The sequence below is a fragment of the Cuculus canorus genome, chromosome 5 (genome assembly GCF_017976375.1).
Source record: "Cuculus canorus isolate bCucCan1 chromosome 5, bCucCan1.pri, whole genome shotgun sequence".
Classification (NCBI taxonomy): Eukaryota; Metazoa; Chordata; class Aves; order Cuculiformes; family Cuculidae; genus Cuculus; species Cuculus canorus.
The window spans coordinates 36,988,436-37,011,545 of record NC_071405.1 but is presented as its reverse complement, the minus strand read 5'-3'; the positions used below and the strand labels follow the sequence as shown (position 1 = coordinate 37,011,545).

At 39.6% G+C, this 23,110-nt stretch overlaps 1 protein-coding gene across 7 annotated transcripts in view; it reads left to right on the top strand.

The window, feature by feature from the left end:
* Nucleotides 1-3,397: 3,397 nt before the first annotated feature.
* ZNF143 (zinc finger protein 143) overlaps nucleotides 3,398-23,110 on the top strand; it is a 48,297-nt gene continuing 28,584 nt past the window's right edge. The window contains exons 1-8 of one of the 7 annotated variants that reach the window (XM_054067109.1): nucleotides 11,743-11,887; nucleotides 12,700-12,839; nucleotides 13,532-17,422; nucleotides 17,542-17,672; nucleotides 18,463-18,555; nucleotides 19,030-19,113; nucleotides 19,340-19,420; nucleotides 20,495-20,691. In XM_054067109.1, coding sequence (XP_053923084.1) covers nucleotides 17,549-17,672; nucleotides 18,463-18,555; nucleotides 19,030-19,113; nucleotides 19,340-19,420; nucleotides 20,495-20,691 — 579 coding nt within the window. In that variant the 5' untranslated portion in view covers nucleotides 11,743-11,887; nucleotides 12,700-12,839; nucleotides 13,532-17,422; nucleotides 17,542-17,548. Of the gene's footprint in view, nucleotides 3,504-11,742; nucleotides 11,888-11,970; nucleotides 12,840-13,531; nucleotides 17,423-17,541; nucleotides 17,673-18,462; nucleotides 18,556-19,029; nucleotides 19,114-19,339; nucleotides 19,421-20,494; nucleotides 20,692-23,110 lie in introns of those variants that run through there. The other 6 variants (XM_054067110.1, XM_054067111.1, XM_054067107.1 and 3 more) reach the window with 6 other exon arrangements.

Below are 23,110 nucleotides of genomic sequence, written 5' to 3'. Positions count from 1 at the left end.
TCTGCTGGTTGGGTATCTGCTTATTTCATTGTGCGCCCCGGAAAATATATGAGAGCCTTTTAAGACAGAAGAGAAAGTGTTGCCTCATGGAAGAAGATAGGACAGAGCAGCAGCAAGAAGGTGCTACATATAAAGCAGATGAAAGAAAAAAAAGAAGGGGAAATCACCAATTTAGTGCCATTGTCATTTCTGGAACAGATATTTTTCAAGTCACAAGTCAAGGGAAGAATTTTAATCTTGGTGTGAGGAATACAGTCTTACTTCAAGGGTGCTTTTATGTGTTGCTAGACCAGTTAGCAAGGAGCATCTTTTTTAAGAATGCATCTAGAACTTTGCTTTCCTCTGCTCCAAGAAATGTATTTATATAAATTGCAAAACAATTTTGCATTGTTGTTGGTGGTGATAGTGCATTTTGTGATGCAATATATCAATTTCAGTGATACACTTATGTCAAATTTAAATTTGATCTTCCTCCTAGAATTTGCACTTATCTGTTCCATTTTCACAGATAATGCAACTCTAAAGGAAGAGCAGGGAAATTCAAAGCCTATGTTTTTTTTCTATTATGGAAGATCTCCTTGGATTAATAAACATCTAAAGCAAATCCTTACCTTTACTTATTTCAGTGTGGTGTTTTTGAATGTAGCTGTATTCTTGCAGTACTTGGGAGTCCCACTTTAGTTGTATGGCTCTGTATTCTTGCAGTACTTGGGAGTCCCACTCTAGTAGTATGGCTCTAAGATTTCTATTTTCTTCTCTAAAATATTTCTTAAAGCAGAAGCATTAGCCACAATTGCAGGTCTCTTAAGGACTTTATATTTAACACAGTCACATCCTACACTAAAAAAAAGTGTTGACATACTGGGTAAATTTAATACCCTTTTTTCATAAATCACTATTTTAAAAGAATAATTAATAGGTGTCAGTGTAGCACAGCAAAGCTCTGTTCAAGTCTCTTGTAGCCTAGAATTACTAGTGTGAGATTCAGGAAGTCTGCAGTGGATACCTGAGAACAAAGGTGCAGATGGTTTTAATTGTGCCTAGTAATCAATAACTGGGTAAGTTCGGTGGGTTAGGTTGATTTTTTTTTTTTTTTTTTTTTTTTTTTCCCCCCTAAAGGAAGTTTCTTCCCCTTGCAACTATCACTTCACAAAGAGTAGAAACACAAAGAAGCTTCTCAGCACATTTTATCTTTGTATGGCTCTGTCAAGATCTCTTTAAGTCCTTTCGTGCATGTACTCTCTCTTGCTGTTTTCACTTCTGGGCCTGCATTTGTCTCCCTGTAACTCCCTTGTTCAGAAGCGTGTTCAACACAACAATGCACGGCTGCATCCTGCTCTGGGGTTTCAGCAAGCGCTGTGATGCTGGCAGACAGCTCTGAGCAGCACAGCCAAGGGTACAGCTCCTCAGTGCATGCTGCCAGGGGGCTGTGGTTCCAGAGTCAGCATTAGTGATGTTTAGATTGTTTGTGTTTGGGGTTTAACAGACGTGGCCACTTCAGGTAATGCTGGTTCAAGCTCTGTGTGTTGCTTAAGACCTTACCAGTCTTCTGTGACTTGGGCTGCCAACTACATTTTCATCTTTGGTTTACGATCAGCAGTGGGTGAACACTGCTTCTGAAAAATCTAGGCAGAAATGGACATATAGTTTACTTTAAATGTAGCTGGGAAGAGCACTACAGCTCTGATTTCTACTCAATGCACTATTCAAGTTTTAACCTAAATACAGTAGTGAAAAAAAAAAAATTGTCAATATTTGATGACAGCTTGGAATACCCAAAGCTCTTTATCTTTCAGTCCACAATGAGTAGAGTTCCTTTAACTGGACTCTTCCCTGTGCTCTGTGGGGCCTTCCACATACCTAGAACCCGGAATGTGGAAAAGCTTTGGTGGTGTGGCACTGATTATCAGTTAGCATGTCATTTGTTTGCCATTTCTAGTTTTTATAAGACACTCTCAGATGTTGGTGCTAGAAATGGAACGCATGTCTGAAGGGGAAATCCCAAAATACGAATTCAGCTTTTAAAAATAATCTATTAATATAAAGAAGTTGATAAACCCCGAATAGAATTTACTTCACTGATTAATACTTCACTATTACTGTATCTTAAACTGAACTGACAGCTGTAATTTATAGTTTGAGTGAAAGTTTCTCCTTAAGAAACGGAAAGGAAAACTTGAAATTTAGAAAGGATATCTGCTGTGTATTAGGTCTCTTTTGGGCTGTTAGTTCTAAATTCTTGCAGTTTTACAATTATTCTGAAAGGTCAAATAAGCTCTGCTGAGCTGGGCATGTTGTATCTCAATGGCAATACTTCATGTTAATTGAATGATAGTGCTTTTTTGAAAAAACATCCACTGAAACAACTGTAATACCTTTTACTTGCCAGTGGAGATGCTGGACTACTACATTTCTATGCCTACAAATCGCGTATGGATAAATATTTTGAAGCATAGTTTTAAAAGCAGAATCCTTATCTGCACCACCAGGGCTGAACTGGCAGCAGGAGATAATGCGCCCTGATACTAAAAATGCTGGCAAATGAACCCTCCTCGTTTTGGAGTTTTAGAAAGGCAAGCATCCTTTACCAGGCCTGGGCCACAGGAGAGAGCACTCTCCCATCAATCATGCCACAAGACAGGTTGGGGACAGAATGTATTTCCCACTTACATGCATGTCTATAAGTTTCCCCAGAAATCTTAGGCAGATTCTATTACTTTCCAAGGCCTCATTTTAATGTCGTTATGAACTTCACAACCGTCAAATTTCTTGCTAATTTGGAGCCAGTTCTGCCTGACTGTGCCTTTGAGATGGGGAAAGGCTGCAAACAGGTGATCAGAGAAAAAGAGAGACGTCTTTTCAGCAGAAATCACACTGAACACAAGGCGTTATCATCTCCAAAAAATGAACAGCGTCTGGAAACACTGCTTGAACAAGCACGCTACCAGAGGGCCGTTCTGCCTAACGTTCAAAAAACAATTAACTGCACGAACTCCACTCTACTTTCGCTCAAATCAAATCACTTTCCGCAACAGCAGCTCCGCTTTGTCCCGTCCCAGCCGCGGCCCTGGCCGCGCCCTCCTTGGCTCCCGCTGCCCCTGGGCGGCCCTGGAGGGTCCGAACACCGCGGTGGATCCCGGCGGCGGCCCCGCGGCGCCTGCCTGCGCTGAGGAAATGGCGTCGCCGCCGCTACCGCCGCTTCACTCCGCGCCTCCCGCCTCAGCTCCCCGCGGGACAAAATGGCGGCGGCCGCGGCCGGACCGAGGCGCCGCGGGGCGGGGCGGGGGCCGAGCGGCCAATGGGCGGCGGCGCAAGGCGCGGGGGTGGCCAATGGCGGGCGGGGGCGGTGGCGCGCGGCCAATGGGGAGCCGGGCGCGAGGCTGCCGGGCGCGCGCCCCGCCCGCGCTGCTCGGGGCGGTGCTGAGGCGGGAGCTGAGGCGGCCGTTTCCTGTCCTGGTGCATGGTGGTCGGACGGAGGAATTGTTGGAAAATTTCTCGGCGAGGTTAGTATATAAATGTGTTTTTACCCAGTGTGCCTTATTCTTACCACCCGCCATCTCCGGCTGGGGCTGCCGCGCCGCCGCCGGGCCTCGCTTTTCCCGCTTCCCCCCTCCCCCTCACATGCCGCGGCCCCGCGCGCGGGCAGCGCTGGCACCGAGCAGCACGGACCGAGCCGCGGCGCGCGCCGCTCCCCCCCCCCCCCCCCCCGGGTCCGCGCCGCGGGGCGCATGGGGCCGCCCCCTCCGACCCGCGGGGGCCGCGGCGTCACCTGAAGCGGGGGTGGGGGGCACGGACGGACACACATCCCGCGCCACGTGGGGCTGCGGCCGCGTTCGCTGCCGTCACTGCGTTATCTTTTCACATAACGCCGTCCCGGTGGGACGGAGGGCACTCGGCGTCAGAGCCGCGGGAGGAAGGAGGAATGCGCTGTTCCTGCGCGCAGCTCGCGGGGCACCGCGCTCGCTTCGCCGCTCTCGGCTCCCGCGATGTCATGCGGGGTCGTTTTAAAGTGTTTTGCAGTCTGTTCTCGCTTCAGTTTCTTTTGCCTGGAGCTTTCGTTCAAGAAGCTGCTTTTGTAGAAAAACCGCCCGCGATGATGGAGAGATGCTGCTTTCTGATAAAGTCTTAATTGCGGTGTTTGTCAAGGAAAAAAAATGCCTTACTTTTGATTTTCTCCGTTAAAACGAGGCTGTGTTTGAGCACCTCCAGTTACCTATAAAGTCTCGTAACCGTATTTTGAACTTTTTCCCTTTTGACGTTACATGGCACTGATGGCACCGATGGCACCGTGGCACCGATACTTTTAAGGAATATTATTCCTGTCGATGCACAAGATTTATAGTCTTTCAATGAAAACATTGTTTTCTCAAGGCTCCGCTTCAGGTTTTGTCAGTATGTTATGCCTCAGAGGACTCTATACCGGATATTTGTTGTAGCTTCGAGGTGATTACCTGAAACATTAGATTTGGTTGTCCTGAACTGTGACCTTTTTGTGAGAAGTAGTATGCATGTAGTATATTGTAGTTTCTTTGTGTATTTGCCATGCAGCTTTAGAATGGCAGAGTACAAGATAACTGTGTTTTCACAGCTTGTTTCCTTGTATTTTAAAGTCTTGAGCTTTCAAGCTGTGTGTATGACAGAAGCTGTTCATCTGAATTACTGCGCAAAATGAAACTCAGGAAGATGTAGTCAAATAAGATGATTGTTTTGGTAGTAGATTGCCGCTGAAATGAGATGTAAAAATAAACACTAAGCAATTTTGAGAAGTATGTTCCAAATTGATTGTGTAATTTACATAACCTGTTCTCATTGTAATGAATAACATTTCTAGTATCCTGTCTGAGGAGGAGTTATTTTGCCTTGTATTAAAGGCTTAAGTAAAGCAAATGCTTAAACACATGTAAAAAGTCACACAAGTTTCACTCGATCTTTGTGCCTGTGTAGCATTTGAGGCTTAAACATCAAAATAACTTCTGTAATGAACTGGCAATCCTTTTTCTCAGAGGATAGAGGCATAGCAATGATAAAGTGATGAATATTCCCTGGTAATGTGTGCCAAAATAATTCTAATAATTTGGGTTTGTCTCTAGAATAGATCTTAAATTACGTAGTGTTTCAGCTCGGCAGGCCCAAACTTTGCTTTCTTGTCCGGGAGAAGGAAATTGGTCAGAGTTCAAGCAGTGAACAGGTTTAAGCAGGCGGCTGCTGTTGCTGTGACCACTCACAGCTGTGCCTCCGTGTGGGCTGCCTGCGGGCTGCCCTCTCACCCACAGTTCTGTCAGGTGTGCAGAGGGATTAGGCTGAGGCTTCCTCAGATGAAGTGGAGTGGTGGTAATGGTCTCTCCTTGGACACCGTCTTTTCTCAGTATTCCTTAAAGCATCGTGTGTTGTGTGTATTCTTGTGAACTTATGTATTTGCCTTAATAAAATGTATGGGTTATGTTTTAAAATGGAGCTAAAGAGACAACTGTTTTGAACTGTGGGCTTCATTTAAAGTGTGGGATGTTGATCTTCCCTCGGGTTTGTATGTAAGTCTTGGGCTTACGAATTTTGAGTTAAGACATGCTCAGCATATGTAGAGTCTTTGAAAAACGCTTATTAAATTCTGAGGAGTCTTTAGTTGGCACATGTGAAAACTAGTTGTTTTTCAAAGCATAGGGCTCAGCTAAATTTGGATGAGCTTCCACACAGAGAGTGAACAGCACATTCTTGGTAATCGTGGCAATTCTTCCAGTTTCAGCCATCTCGATGGACAGAATGCAAGTACTTACAGGGAAGATCTGACTTGTCCAAGTGCTCCTGTAGACTGATTCCTTCATTACCTTTTCCTGTCTGCATTTTTACTTCTGTCCTCTTCCTTGATCATCCTCATGATTTCTGCTTTCTGTGCTGTATCTTGTAATTCCCACTGCCTCTGACATGTATTTATGTACTATAGCATCACAGGCCAGCCAAGCTTTGCCTGCTTTTCCTGGCCAGTGTCTTTTTTTCTATGTTGCCACATGTCTTGCAGCTTTCTGCAGCTGAACATGATGCTTTCTGCTCTTTCTGCATTACTAGGTGGGGAGTTTGGTTTTTCATCTCTTTTGTGCTCCAAGGAAATAGGTGCATCTGGTAAGAAGAACATGAATTGTGTGGCCATTTCCTGTGCCTTGTGCCACAAAATACCCTGAAAAATTGATGGAAGGTTTCTCTTTACCTTATGGATCTGTAAGATGAACCATGATCCTAACAGATGGACCCTTTTCTGGAATCTGAGAATTCATCTCTGAAATACAGGTTCCTATAAATAGAGGTGTGCATAGGTGGTGTTACGAGGATGGAGTGAGGAATCTGAGGCAGGTGCATGTCCACGAACACCACGTTTCTGGGGGAGGAGTGGAAGGAAGCCTTATGATCTATTATGACACATGGGGTTTATGGTTTTCTGCCTGTATCTTAAGTCTGTAACTGGGTCTGCTCTTTGTTGTATTTACTTAAGGGAATATGGTTTTGGTCCTCTTGTGGGGTGCTCAGTGCACCAGAAATTGTTGATCAGTTACTCAAAAGCAGAATGACACTAAACTAGTAGATGCTTCCAGTGACACAGTCTGGTAAATTTTTCTGCATTACATTGCTTTTTTAGTTGCATGATGGGGTTGTACTTTGCTCTACCTAGATAATGCTTTTTAAATAAATGAAGCTCTCACTCTTGAAGTGAATTTACAGTTCCAACAAGTTTGGTGATATTCAGAGTTGAAATCGAGTTACACTTAGAACTACTTAGTGCTTCCCTCAGTCTGTATTTTATTGTCTGCTGAATGTTTCTTGAAGGGAAAAATATGTTGCCTGCTTAATGCTCTTGGACTTAATTTCTGATGACGGGCTTCTCTAGAATTGGAGGATAGGTCTGTATGTGCAAGTTAGTTATTGTTGCCCATAGTTTAAGCATAGTCATACTGAGCTGACATGGTATTACACAGTTTCTTAGAATATATTTAGATGTACTGCTTTTCAGGTTACATTTGTCCTCTGTTGTTTGTTTTTTTTTTTTTTTTTTGCAATTCAGGCTAAAGGTTGGCAAATCAGTAGGTTGTCCCTTTAGTTCCATAGAATGATGCACTGCTGTTAACTGTTGTTGCTAATACTGATACATCTGTAGTGTAGTTATCAGATTACTAATTAACTCATAACCACACAGAACAACCCACTCAAAATTCCCTGTTTTGTTGGCAGTCTCAGTGGATTTGAAGAGGGACACAGCCAGGATTAATTGCTTTGGTGATGTAAATTAGACACTTTTGTGGTTTCTTGACAACTAAGAGAGAAGGTCTGTTTGACTAGAAAGTGAAACATTCACAGACATAGTTGGTCTCGATTTCTTTCAAATTTTTAGCCCTGAAGTAGTCACCTAATGTTCCTTGTTTTATTTAAAACACCCACTGATATAACCAGAGGCTTAATGGTGTTAAGGATTAAGTAGCCTCTTGAAGTGCATCGGAATTTAACTATATCTTTTTTTTTCTTCTCTTTTTACTGATTTGAATACAGCCCTGACATGCATCATCTGGATTCCTTCTTAGCCGGTGTTTTGTGTATATACTTGATGGTAAAAAACAAACCCTAAAAGCCAGTAGTTTTGAAAACACGTAAGTTCATTGGTTAAGGGCTTTAAGTCTGGTTCTCACTTTGTGATTTCCAGGAGAAAAATCTGGTTGGAATGAAATGTAGTGCTTTATCTCACTGACATGTGTGCGGTAAAATTATTTTTTAGCTTATTAAAGTTATTTTTTTAGCTTTATTAATCATGTTCTAAGTTTTTCAAATATAAAACAGAAAATCAGATGACCTGCCATAGGTTAAGCCTTTTTTCTGCTCTCAGGCCCAACGTTCAGTTTCTGAGCATGAACATTATAATTACTTATTTTATTTATTTTTTTACTATTAAACCAAAAATAATTTATTAACAGCCAGTGTGCAGTAAAGAAAGGAGGGGAGCAGGGGGAGGAGTTGAGAAAAGAAGGTATGCCTGAGCACTGATAATACAAATTTGGCCAGGAGAGAAGAAATGTGCCTTAACTTTGAGCAAGGAATACCACCTGAGTTGAGAGAAACTTGCTGGCTTGTTTTGGTAGGTGAGTTACATTGTTCCAGTATGTCACAGTATGCCTGCAAGCCATTCCATGCACACAACTTTCCAAATGATGCACAGGTGTTTTCAGTCATATTTGAATTTTGATGTTTTGGAATGGATTATATGGCCCTTTCTCATGCTCACCCTCTAGGGCAGTGTACTAAGAACAACTGTCTCATTACTGCATTTATAACTGACCAGGTGCATTGGTCTGTTTTTTTGTACTTTAATAAAACTTTCAGAATCCTGGTCTCTGTACCTCTGCAAATGATGCTGCGTGAATCTCAATTGCTTGTCAGTTTCCATGTAGGATTTTTGGAATTGTATCTCTCCGAAGACTCCCAAATCTATTTTGGATCTCTGGCACAGGAATCTCTGCTGGTTACTTAGAAGCAGCACAGTTGTAGAAGTGCCACTGAAGGCAAATGTTGATCATTGAACTAAGTATTTGCTGGTGAGGTGCTTGTCCCAGAGCTGCAGCTTGAGTTTAATTAGCTTTCTCTCAGCAGTGCTGGCAGTTAATGTACTGACAGGACTGCTCTGACCTCCAGTGATCAACCAGTAATTTCTTCTGTAGTACGTTCAGAAACACGTGAAGTTAGCAGTCATATCTGGGATCAACCTGAGTCTTCTCCACACGTGTAGGACTTATTGGTGAGTGGCTTCCTGATCTGCCTGCGTTTCTTTGTGCCATACATTTAAAAATCATAGCATCCTTAGTGTTCCCACAGTGTGAAATCGCACACATATGCATAATCTTGTAATATTAGAGTAAGGATTTGTAAACATTCTTTATTTACACTGGTTAATCCAATTGATTTTTTTCTAAAACGCAACCCTTTGACAGTACTTTTAACACTCACGATTTGTAGGCAGGATTCACAATATAAACAATGTATGACAATGTCTTTGTGGAAGAATGACTGCTGGAACATAAAGTAACTGTGTGGGGCTGAATGTGTTTCTCATTGCTCGCACTGAAGTGAGAAGAGTTGTGCTTGGTTATGGAAGTGATAAATTTGGACTTGCATTTATATGTTATTCCTGAAGAAATAACAAAAACTGTGGCAGTGAATTAGTCTGGAACTGCGTTATATACAGGATGTATCTCTGGTGGAGCAGAAAGGTTGAAATACTGCAAAAAGGGTAAAATAAGCCTTGAGTTTGACTGTAAACCTCTGCTTTAGGTAACATGAGTCTCCGCAAGTTAGCTGTGCTGCCATTCAGAGCGTACACATCATGGTTATGCAGCTGACAGTGCTGTCAATCTTGATTAGATCCTTCTCCAGGGCCAGGGTTAGAGACTGTAGTTCATAATTTGCATCATTTCTTTGCTATCTAGAAAACAATTGTGTAATTTGCTATTAAATCGTATGTCTTGCCCCTCTATCTGAATCCAACTATTGTTACCAGATTCTTTAGTGGAAGTTTTTGTTCTGTATTTCAGCCTTGTTTCCATTTTATACAGTGGATGATTAATGTGGAAAGTGCTGTTTAATCATGTTTTGCTTGCCTTTACAAGAGATTGGAAGAAAATACAGTAAAGGAAGTTAAGATTATAGGAGAAAGCATGTAGAAATGCATAACATTAAGTAGTTCGTGGTTATTCACTAAAAGTCAATCTGACCAGTGATGTCGTCAAATCAGTGCTTCAGTGCAATGGTAAGACAAAGAAAAAGTTGAGTGCTGCTGCTGAAGAGAAAAATCCATGTCTCATCTATTGAAGCATTTGATTAAAGCAGCCACAGGATTCAGATTTCATTTGTGATTCTGCTACAAGATTTCTAATGTAATGCTTGAAAACATTATCATACAGGTACATGTGGGAACAAAGATGGGATTCTAGAGAGCCTTAGCTCTGCTGAATTTTTGGGTTTTGTTTTTTTTTCCTGATCTTACAGCTGACAAATGACTTTGTGTAATTATTAAGTGGTACACTTTGACCCTTTAAAGAAACTTTGCCCAGACTAGCCATTTTTATAGTCTGTAGCAGCCATTTTTCTGCATCAAGACCCAGAAGGCATATTAATTATCAGTTGAAGTGTATTTACCCAGAATGTTAATTGTAGGTACTGATTTTGATTTTTCACAGATGTTTGTTAATCGGACCTGTTTGGGGAAATAAGTGATATTTCCAACCATATCAGTTATTAAGGACTCTAATATAGCCAGTATTTAATTCAGAAAAACCTTAATTATGTTATTGTGCAGACATACTTGGACTCATTCTGAGATTCAGCTTTGTCAAACATGGGAAATGCAGTTTCCTAAAGTTCCCTAACGAAACTTTCAGTACTGTGGGGCTGGGTCATTTTCCATGTTACTTTTCTGAATTGTTTTTTATTTGTTGTTTATTATAAGCTCTCTAAAGCTACACCAAGTTTTGTACATTATTTAGAAGTGTATTAAAAATAAAAGTGATGCTTCTTTGAAATAATATCCATTTATTTCATTTTAAAAGTTCTCAGTACTGTCTACTCAAGGAGGATGAACAATCACAAGTTTGCTGAATGGAATAGCATTTTTTTCCTGTCTGTCTTTCTCAATTCTTTATTCCTGTATATTCTGGTTTGCTTTCTTATGATCATAAGTTTTCTTGCATGAATGCTCTACCAACTTTATTCCAACTCCTGTTAATCATCCTCCAAGAGTCATCTTTTTTTCTCTAAGGAGTTTCTGCTACTGTTACTGCAGGTTTTTCCTTTGTCCAGCAATACAGTGATACAGTCATTTTTTAAATGGCAAATTCCTGCTATTTTCCAGTTGTTATTTGCCTCTTTCTCCACTACATGGAGTCTCATGCTCTCCTTTCAGCTGCTGGAGTTCCCCCTAAACCCACTTTCTGCTTCCTGGCAGCACACCCTTTCTCAGTTCTTTCTTTGCTTTTCAGCTGCCTGAATCCTATCTCCTGTTTCTTAGTTGTTCAATTCCGAGTTTTCAGCAGACTCCTCTTTCCAGTTGCTAGATTGAGTTCACATAAAAACTCTTTTAACATTGCATTTTTTTTCCTCAAAAACAAGTGACAGCACTCAAAAAATTCTATTTGTTTGAGTGTCAGTGGGAGGAAATATAGAGGAGATGTTCTCTAGATAGGCAACTTCATGAAAATTCTTTATTTTTCACAAACCTCTCTCTTCTCTCCCACTTCCTCCCTTCCTGCCTCGGTTTCTGAGTTTGGAGGTGTATACTTGAGTTCACAGTATTTTTTCTGTTCATAGAATTGGGGGATGGTTTTGATTTGTTAGAGTTATTTTGGGGTTGGTTTTTTTTTTTTACTGAAATGTTGTACCTGTGTCCCATGCTGAGGGGCATATTTTTTCTATTAATGTAATACTTAGAGTTTACATTGCTGGTGCAGCTTTTGTCAAAAAATTCGTAAAGTCAGCAATGCACATTACTAACTCTGCTTTTGCTTTGTAACTTGACAATGGGAGACTTGTTTCAGCATCACTTCTTGCGACTGCCTGTTGTTTCCTTCTATCAGACACTGGTTCCAGTTCAAAGAGATTTTTTTTTTTTAGTCTAATCATTTTCTGTCTCAGCTGATTTTTTTTTATGGGAAGTGTTTTAACCAACTTAATAGTGACATTTTCTCTGTGTGAATACCATAGACGTATTCCAGTGACTAATCATTTCAGGAATGCAGTATGCATTACTGTGCTGTGAAAGTCTTCCCAAATATCATCATTAACATGCCTTTGAAAATTACAAGTTGTGTATGAACTGTGAAGATTTGCGAGAGTTCACGAAGTCAAGCCTCAAATTTTCACTTCAGTGAGTACCTCACAACTAAGCCTATACTTCTGTCTTTTCTGTAGGACAGCTCTCAAGATTAAGCAGAATGCACGTGCTTCAATCTTGTTGAGCAACCACACAGGCCCCACCCCAGGGTTCACGCATTTTCCTAAAAATGGATGCTTTCTGCTGCTTTTCAACTAATGAGGTGCAGTATTCGAAGTGGGTAAAGGAAATCTTTCCGTCCCAGGTTCTTTCTGACAAAATTCCTGCAGGAGTTTTAAAGAAAAAGCTTAATGATGCAAATGCATAGAAATAAAAGCAATAAGGTGGGTTAGGGGAAGAAGCTGGTAAGATTCAGTTTGGAAGAAGGATGAAGCCAAATTTGCTGGAAACTGATGAGCAAGAAGCAAGTAAGCCAATTAGCAGAAAAGGGGGGGGGAAGGGAGTGACTAAAGGTGAAGTAAGGAAAGAGACTTGAGTTTGAATAAAAGACTGGTTTCATAAAGCAAGGAAAATTAATAAAAATTATAGGGGACCAGATTTGCAGGGTGGATAACATACCAACAACGTAGGGATACTGGTTTTAAATGTTAATGCAGTATCAAAACTATTAGATATTATAGAACAGTTTAAGGTTGCCCAACACTGTGTCAAGCTAAGTCTTGGATGCGTACAACTATGGAGAGTCCATAACCTTTCTTTGCAATCTGTTCCTGCATTTGACCACTCTTACAGAAAAAGAAAAGTAACACTGTAGCAGCAGTATCTCTGTGATAGCCTGACCCATGTCTCTACAACATAGGTGAACTTTATGTCTTCTTTAGTTCTTTCCCCATTCTCTTCCTTAGAGTTCATAGCACAGTTAGCCAGTCTTCTCCACAGGAGAGGAGGAAAAGAGGCTGAAAGTGAGCAGCATATCCACTTCTGTCTGAGGATACTTCTCCCTGCAAAGCGGAGTAACTGAGCAAAACTGCTCCATCACTAAAGAGTGAGTGAAAGATGGGGTGTTGCTGTTTGGGAGGGTCCCGGTGCTATAAAACCTCTGTTACAGGGGAGGTACTTCTATGACGGGTCTGAATATGAACTGTCTTGAGACAAAGAGATGTGAAGTTGATAGACAATGGTGTGATGGACACATAGAGCAGAGCAGCAGTAAGAGAAGGCTTGGGGGCTAGGTGCAGAAGGAGTTGGTGTGGACATGGGAATATTTTAGATTATTTTGACATAAAGGATGGAATTATATTGGGGAAAAGAGATGTGCTGGAAATTTGGGACCACAACAGGACTGACTAAAGAAGGAAACTGATACTTCAAGGAGAAAGGACAGAGGATTGGGAAGAGGATATATTGGAAGAGATAATTATAAAATAGTCAGAATTGGGAGAAAACAGCAATATAGTCTGTGTAAGTTACAGCACGTGATTGTCCAGATTGATATTCCAGATTGGAATAGAGGAAAGCAGTGAACATTGTTGTGTTGTACAGCAGTTCACTCTGATTTATTTTTTTCATTGTGTGATAATAATTAATCAGCCATGCTACAATAACAAACACTGTAAAATAATTTAAATAAATACTTTTGCTCCTTTGTCCTTTGAATTTATCTTATATTAGATTGCTTTTTCTCCCAAAGTAGTTATTGCCCCTTTAAAGCAATTGGTTCTGCTCTGCCTCTTTCAGGAATTTGCAGTTGTCTGCATTTGACTAGCTTCCTCACTGCTTCCCAAAGTTGAGAGGCGTAAGCTCTGGAGAAAGGACATTATTCTATTTTGAAGGCAAATAGTATATTAAAGATGCCAGAGGCTTCTTCAAAGATACTTTGTCTAAGAGAGAGAACACTCTAAAGGATGGCCAAGGATGTCAAGGACTACAAGAAAGGCATTTATAGGTATGTCAGTGATAACAGGAAGACTAGGGAGAATGTGGGCCTTCTCTGGAAGGAAATGGGAGACCTGGTTGCCCAAGGATGTGGAGAAGGCTGAGGTACTCGACAACTTTTTTGCCTCATTCTTCGCTGGCCAGGGCTCAAGCCACCCTGCCCAAGTCACAGAAGGCAAAGGCAGGGACTGGGAAATCGAAGAACCGCCCGCTGTAGGAGAGGATCAGGTGCAAGACCATCTAAGGAAGCTGAAGGTGCGTAAGTCCATGGGACCTGATGGGATGCATCCACAGGTCCTGAGGGAACTGGCAGATGAAGTTGCTAAGCCACTATCAATCATAATTGAGAAGTCATGGCAGCCTGGTGAAGTTCCCACTGTCTGGAAAAGGAGAAACTTAACCCTCATTCTTAAAAAAGGTAAAAAGGAAGATGCAGGGAACTATAGGTCAGTCAACCTCACCTCTGTGCCAGCAAGACGGTAAAGCAGATCCTTCTGGAAGCTCTGCTGAGGCACACGGTGGGGAGAAAGGGAGGTGATTGTATGAGGACAGGTTGAGAGAGTTGGTATTGTTCAGCCTAGAGAAGAGAAGGCCCTGGGGAGTCCTTATAGCAATCTTCCAGTACAGAAAGGGCCTACAGAAAAGCTGGGGAGGGGCTCTATCAGGGAATGCAGTGACAGGAAGAGGGGTGATGGTTTTAAGCTGAAAGAGGATAGATACAGATTAGATATTAAGAAGAAATTTTTTCCTGTGAGGGTCGTGAGGCACTGGAACAGGTTGTCCAGAGAAGCTTTGGATGCCCCATCCCTGGAGGTGTTCAAGGCCACATTTGGATGAAGCTTTGAGCAGCCTAGTCTAGTGAGAAGTTGTCTCTGCCCATCACAGGGGGGTTGTAACTGAATGATCTTTAAGGTCCCTTCCAACCCAAACCATTATATGATTCTATGAAAATAGACTGGAGCTGAAAGGCCTTTGAGATGCAGTCCCTGATAGATTTTTTTTCAGAAGCTAGTTCTAGTCGAAATCAGTGGTTGTACAGCCCTTCTTCTCCAGTGTGTGAAATGGTCTCACTGTATTGCAGCCAATTTCCATGAGGTGTCCTGAAAACTCAGTGAATAGAAAACACTGACAATACAAAACACTTAGCAGTTAAGACAGACTAACTCAGTGCACTACCAGCATCTAATACAATAATTGTTTGATTAACCTTGCTACAAGTTGACAGTACCTTTAGAGAAGCAGTCCTTGCAAACTAGTCTGGAATAAAACTTTTTTTGGTGATGGTGGTTTGTTTTTTTCAACTGCATCAGTTTTCTGATCTTATTTCTAGCACAGAACATGAACACTGATGGCAGGGCCACTTCACTTCTTAGCTTGTTTAAGCTGATCCTGTAGTACAGCAAGTTGTCCCACTTTTCATTTATGAGCAGAGTGCTTTCTAAGTAAGGCTTTTGTCCCTCTTTTGAGATGGGGGGGATAAATGAGTAACGGGAAGAAGTTCCTGTTTCTAAGTCAGTAACACAGAGATGGCAGAGGGAGGAGTTGAACTCTTATGTCCTTGTACAACTCCTTGTCCCTTAGGTTATAGTATCAAAAGAACCTTAGCTATTTCATTTTCTTCAGAAACATCTAGTACAAATGCACATTAGTCTGGACAGCTTCTCTGCACTGGCTCTTTTTCTGTTGTATTACAGCTCTTTTAGAGACCTCTTTTTGCAGAAAAGGTTTTCTTGAGAATTCTTGCCAGGAACAAGAATTCCCCATCTTCCCGTGGATGTTAAAATCTCTCACATCTCTTTTGAATTATATTTTAGGTTCTTTTTTATCTGCATCTTCTTCTTGATGCTCAGAGTTATTCAAGGTTCAAATTCTCTATTGCAAGCCCATATTTTAGTCTCCTTAATATTCCAGGTAAGTATAATGTTTGGAAGGCATATTTCCTACTGAATTGTGAACTGATCATCGGTGGTTTTTTATACATGATTTTCAACATAGCACATGAAGAAACTTGCTTTTTTTTACAGGAGGTGTAAAACCTTCCTAAGGATACTCCTTCTGCTTCCTTTATTAAACTCTATCTCTTCCATTACCTGGGCTCTCAACAGTTAACTAAGCTGTCAATCATCCTCATACCTGCCAAGGTGATAGACTCCAGGCCCAATATGGGGAGGTAATGTGGGTACTTGGTATAACATCATATGGAAAGTTAGTAGGGCTTGGACCATAGCAACACGTTTGCTTTGTGCACAGCGCTCGGGTTAAAGCACTTTGGGCAGTGAAAGAGCAGAGGTACAGCAGCTGGGTGTAGGGCAGCTTTTTCTCTGCTGGGGCTAAGAAACTCAAGTAGTTGCCTGCCTCTGTAGGAAATAGGGTCTGGTATAAAGTCACTTGGATGTATTTGGGAAATGTTGCTCAAGTATAGTTTTCAACTACTAAATTAGTGCACCAAACCTTTTAAATACTGCAAGCATGCTGGAGTACCTAAATGGTCTAGTTTTGCTTTCATTATTCTTTAGTTTGGATGTAAGCACTTGTTTCTCTCTCATCTTTGACACCATCAAGTTGCTCATTTGCAGGCAAATTTTTGGATTGTAGAGGTAAAAATAGTTTAGTTCCTTAAAAATTTAATCTATCTTAAGTAAATTAAAAACCTAGGTTATTCTTCTTAGCCTTGAATTATAAAACAGCAGATTATAGAACCATGCTGAGATTAAAAGCTTTGTTTATCTGTAACCTTTTTGTGAGATTATCTTACTGTTTCTTACTGTAAGAAAAACTCTTGACAAGAAATTGGGGTGGGGGGGCAAGTTACTTTAATGCTGTGAGGCCAAGATCGCAGTTCTGTGTGATCCTGCCCCTCCTTTCAGCCACATCTAAATGTATGTCACCTTAACTAAAGGGCTTGCAGAATTTGGAGACTCTCTTTTTGACTGTGCTTTGGGTTTTAGGGGGGAAGGTGGGTTTTTCCCTGTGGTGAAATCCAGTGTGTGATTTAGTAGAATGCGATGTTATATAAACTATCTTTACACCTTCTTAATCTAATAATATTGAAAATTAGTAATAGCCTTTCAGCTTCGGTAGGCTTCTTAATCTCCCATACTGAAACCTGTCTGGGTAAAAGATGGCTATCCAAAGGCTGTATCTGGTTCTGGGAGATACATGCAGAGTTGTGACTGTCGTCCAGTAATCAATATCCTGTTGTCTTATCAATGCATTTTATCATGAGATACTTCATTATTTTCAAGGGATTTTTTTTAAAAAAATATTTTTAATAAAAACCTTTATCCAAAGTTTAGGGAAATAGTTGGATCATCCAGTCAGACTTGCTAATGAAGCGTGTATTTCCCAGTGTGCGTCAGATTCTGAACTTTTTACCGGCACCAAAGAGATGTTTAATTTATATAGTTAAAGCTATGCTTCTGTCATGGGTGGCCAGAGGTGAATTTCAGTTCTTGGGACAAAAAGATATTACTTATACCGTCATTATCACCATTATTCTTTATACATACGATGAATAATTCATACTTAACTGAAATCTAATGTGGTTGATGCAGTTCAATTAGTAACTGCTGCCTGAAGTTCTTAATAGCTTGGTTATTTGGTGTAATAATATTTACCTATTACAAATAACTTTTTTTTTCCTTTTAAGTATTTTCCAGGTAAATAAATTATTCATTGCATCATCTTCGTAAGGCAAGTAACAGAAAATACTTGTAGCAGCTGTATAAAAATCTAATTAAACTTGGATTGTCTCTAGCTAGTTCTGGTTTTGTGTTTAAATTTTCTATGTTTTGTGAATACTTTCTTTCTAGGTAGACAATGTTATTAGCTCAGATAAATCGAGACTCTCAGGGAATGACTGAATTTTCTGGAGGAGGAATGGAGGCCCAACACGTGACTCTTTGTCTAACAGAAGCTGTAGCCGTACAAGGTGAAACCTCAGGTTAAAATATCTCTACATTATTTTCTGTTTGAAATTCAGATAACACTCTAAAACTCACATAGTGTATTCTAAATTAAAAATATAACAGAAATTATTCTTCGTTAACTGAGGTTGATTAACTTCAGTAATTTAATTCTGAAGGAAATGATCTCTTAATTAAGGTGATAGGAGTGTAAATGTGCCAAAATAGGAAATACAAATTCTGACTTTATTCTCACTATAGTTTTACTGTTCCATCCTTCGTAACTTGAGTTTATATCTAAGTATGTATTAAACAAGTTGGCTTTAAAATAGATTGGCAATCTAGGACTGGTTTAGACTTGATGTTTTTCTGGCAGCTTTGTTATGATTTTACATGATTACAACTTTTTCTTAAATCTATATTTTACTCTAAATAGATTTGTATATAGTAATGGCAGGTAGCATTGTACAAAACAAAATTATCAATACAAGCGTATATATAGTTATTTCACTGTTAACACTCATGACTTAATTAAGATTTCTCCTAAAACCTCAGCTTTTTAGTTCTTTATTCAGTGCCATTATAACCTTTTTAGGTAAGGAAAATAACATTCTAGCTGTCATGTTAACAGAGCAAAATCTTGAACATATGACTTTAGTATACGTTCAAGGTTCAAAAACCAGAAACCAAGTAAGAGCTACTTCCCATTGTTATTATTTCTGAAATCATTATGCTTTAGGGGGATGTAATTATTTATGGAGTTGGTTGAGTGGTAATTTTTAGAGTTTATGCTGGTAATAGTGAATATGAGCTTTTTTTCCTTGCTAGATGGTGACAACTTAGAAAACATGGAAGGTGTAAGTTTGCAAGCAGTTACCCTTGCTGATGGCTCCACTGCTTACATACAACACAATTCTAAAGGTAGGTAAATGACTAGCTGTGGATCAGTTGAAATTGTATTCCCCTTTTTAACCCTGTCTTTGGATTGTAATCCCCTTTGGTTTGTAAAGTCAGGCAAAATCTGTACAATGTTTATGAAGTTCCAATTCCAGTTAGGAATTGCAGGCATTGCAGTAATGCTTCAAATAAGCACTTATTTCTGGTACTAATAAGATGCAGGTATCAAATGCAGAACGTAAGCCAAACAACAGTGAGGTGATCTATACACTTCAAAACCAAATGTCAGCTTTCTGCCTAACAGGAAATCAGGCCCTTACCATTTTTTTAATCCCTCAGTTTTAAAAATCTGTGTAGTCACACTGTGCTTACTCCTTACCAAACATTATTTTTCAAAGATATTTGATTGAAACTTTAAACCAGATAATAATAACTGTGTGTTTAAACTGTGATGTGTCATACAGAATATTTTTTAATAATTCTAATTATGTATTTCAGATGGTAAATTAATGGATGGCCAGGTGATTCAATTAGAAGATGGTTCTGCTGCTTATGTTCAACATGTACCCATGCCTAAAAGCAGTAAGTGTAGTAATACAAGGAATATATTCTAAAAATACGTATTACTGATAAATATTAGTATTAAGTAATTAACTATCATTATAGTATCTTGATTTTTTATTTTAATGGAAACAGTCATGAAGAGATCCTAGATATTTTGTAATCCTAGGTATTTAGTGTTTAATCTTTCCAACTAATGGAATTTTCAAACTGTTGTTGAAGCATTGTTGTTCTTTCTTCCAAACAGGAGACAGCTTGCGTCTGGAAGATGGACAAGCAGTTCAGCTGGAAGATGGAACTACGGCGTTTATTCATCACACCTCGAAAGGTAATTTTTTTTTGAAGTGTGATCTATTGAGTTAGAGTTCAACAGAACTTCAGCAGTGTAATATGTGGTACTCGTTTTGGACTGATGTAATTTAGTGAGATTCCCAACATAGATTACTTGTTGCTTTTACTTTGTGACGTCTGGAAATGACTGAAATGAGAGAGGTTCAGTGCCTTGTTTGGGCCTCATATAACAGTTATAAACAGATTTTAAACCAGTGTATTTCACTGTTTTTTTAGCTCAGGATCACATTAAAGTAAGTAATGTCATATTAGTAGAGAATGTAAGCCCTTACACAGATTTCACCAATAATTGCATGTGAAAATGAGAAGGCAAGTAAGAATCAACCAATCAATCGGTCTCTCTTGAGCTAGAGAATGTAGAAATAGACTTAAGTTTTAAAGATTATGCTCTTGATGATTTTGCCATTAGGTAGTAGGGCAGAAAATGCGACAGCTGACAGTCAAGAATACAAACTTATTTGTTTTAAATGATAACTTAGATTTCTGCAGATGATTACACTAGTCTTGGAAATAGCACTACTTCTCTACAAAAAGCAAATAAGTAGATATTTTACATCTGTTTAAATGAGTTTGACAAGCATTATATTCCATAATCATCAGTGCTAAGAGGAGAGAATACCATAAAGCATTTTTTCCTTTAAAATCATCCTATGTTTTGTGTTTCTTTTGCATGATTCTGTTTTTAAAATCAGATTAATGAATTCTAAAATCTGAAGTACTGATATCAGTACATGTGTTACCTTATTTTGTTTTATTATGAGTAGTTATGAAATGGAAAGCGTATTTGTTCCTGGTTTCCTTTGTCAATAAATCTAGACCAATATAAAATTGGGTTTGCAATTTTATAAGTGTGCAGAAGTAGGCTAAAATCTCATTGGTGCTATTCATGGTAATACTTACCTATCTCATATACTCCTGGTTATATTTTTCATGTGTTTCATACTTAGATATGACTTTAGGAGCCTTTTCCTGACCAGCAGTAGTTTCTTGTGTTACCTGCAGACATTGCTATTCCTTTTCTCTCATAACACTTCGTAATATTATTTCTCAGACACTTATGACCAGAGCGCGTTACAAGCAGTCCAGCTGGAGGATGGAACTACTGCCTACATTCACCACACGGTGCAAATGCCGCAGTCAGATACCATTTTAGCCATTCAAGCTGACGGCACAGTGGCAGGTCTTCATACAGGAGATGCTACCATTGACCCAGACACCATCAGTGCTTTGGAGCAATATGCAGCCAAGGTATACTTTAAGACATTTTCTCTATCCATCACGTTTTAATGTAGCATTACAAGATATTTGGCAGCAAAAGCCAATTGCAATCTAAGAATTAAAATGATGATTAAGACAGTCTTCTGACTATTAGAAGAAAGAACACCAACCTGTCATGACAGTGCTTCACTATTATGAGCACCTCCAGTGTGTAGCGTTGCATAAAAAGAAGAAAGATAGAACACTGAAATGATGTGGAGTCAGACTGATTTGGAAAGTGATTTAGACAACTAAATAATAATTTTCTTTAAAATATGTCATTGGAAAGGAGGCTTTTGAGAGGGCACTGTTTGGCAAGAAGGAGAAAAATTATTCTTGTTCAGGCACAATTGCTGGATTATTTTTCTTTTCCTTGCATTGAGGAGAGTAGGGCCTGGCGTACAGGGCAAGGGCAACACAGGCTATGAAGTGCAAAACAGACAATTAGACAGTTACTGAGTTTTGGAAAAACTTCTTTGATCTATATTTTCAACAGTAAAATGTAATATGATGCTTAAAATTCATGTTGTCCATTTCACTGTACTTCTGTAAACATGATGTACATATAATAATGGGCAGTGCAATTTTCATGACTGTAATTCAGCAGCGTCCCCACTGCAGGGTAATTGCCATCAGTGCCTCCATTGCTCTGGAAAAAAGAGCACGTGGAATAAATTTTAAAATCTGTCCTGAAGTGTCACTGAGAGTTGTCAAATTTTGGTAGAAGGACCATTAAATTAATTAAATTCCTTATACACTACTCTTTCCATTGTAGTTGTGTTGTAATTGAGGAGAGGCAAAGACAGCCAGTCAGATTGTGTTGTGTTTAGCTATGTCTTAGCATTTCATAAAATAAAAGGTAATTCAAGGTTAGTTGAGCTGTAGTGACAAGCTTTTACACATTCCTTAGCTACTGTTTAATTTAGGTTTAAATCAGTCATAACTTTGCCCTCTTAACAAGGAGCTACGTTAATGAGAATTTGTTATAAGTTTTTGTTTTGACAAGGTGAAGAAGAAGCAGAAGAAATGCAAATTTGCATTTTTGCCTTATTTATGTCAACATGTGTTTTTTAATTATGTCATGTGATTGTTTTTTTCTGTAGTGTACTTGTGTGTGTCTAGGAAAAATCCTGTTCTTTAAGCTTTCATTTCAGAACCTTATTCTGAAATGTACTGTTAAAACCTCTCAGGGATAGTCAGTACAAGTGAGTTTTCAAGTATTGCACCTATTTTACATGCAAAAGCAAATAATAGTTCAGTCATCACAACCCTGTCTTTCTCTTAAAAGGAGAAATGTGGTTTTGTGATTCTACTCCATGTCTGTGTACACTTGCTAGTAAGGCAATGTATACTTCTCGTAGCAGCTGGTATAGGAACATTGAAAAAGGTACAGGAAGGGGCAAAAATGATGATCAAACATATTAAATACATGAAGTAAGTATATGATAGAATTTTGTAAAATTTTAAGTGGCATAGAGTAGAGATAACAACTGAGAAATGATCAGACGGACCTCTCAGGTGACAGGCTCAAGAAAAACAAGGGAAGAATACTTTTTCAGACAGCACTAAGTTAAACCATGGCACTGCTTGTTGGATGCTTATTGTGGATGCTAATATGTCCCTGGCTTCAAAGAGTAATTACATAAAGAAAAGTGCAGCCAGGGCTACTAGGTAAAAACATGTAACTAATAACTCAGGAAGTTCCTAAACCACAAATAGCTTGAAGGTTGGGAGAATATTTCTGGGATGGTATCACTATATGCTTGGTCTGTTCCTTTACTTTTCTCTAGCATCTGCTGCTGGCTGCTGTTGGAAACAAAATGGTGCACTAGACTGACCTGTGGCTGGACTCAGTATAGGTGGTTTTATGTTCTTAAGGTAGACTAAATCTTTCTTTAGAATCTAAGACGGTCTTTTATGACAAACGCAAAGATCTTCCTTGCAATCCTTCCCGAATCCTTCCAATACTGCAAAAACCGAGAGGTTTAAAATTAGATACCTTACTTTTTTTGTTAACTTTGAAGGTTTTCTCTTAAAAACTTGGGAAGTAAAAAAAAAATTATGGCAGATTTGAAGAGCGATGGTTCATCTCTGTTCCCCTGTCCTATATAACAGGCAGAAATAGAAAAGATTAGTGAGCTGCCCAAAGTCCGTGTAGAAACTCTCTAAGAGAGTTCATCAAAGAAATCCAAGAAGACTACAAAGCAGCTCACTAGAAGTGGTGGGACACATACATCTTCCATTGTCCCTTCCTTCTCTTTTAGGCATAGTACTATTTTCCCACATCTTGCAGATCACATGCAAAGACTTAACTAGAGTCCTCTTAATTTTGAGCTGTCAATGCCACCTTCCTCCCAAAGCAACCAAGAAAAAGGGTGATCTTTGCTCTAAGTGAACATGATGTCAGAAG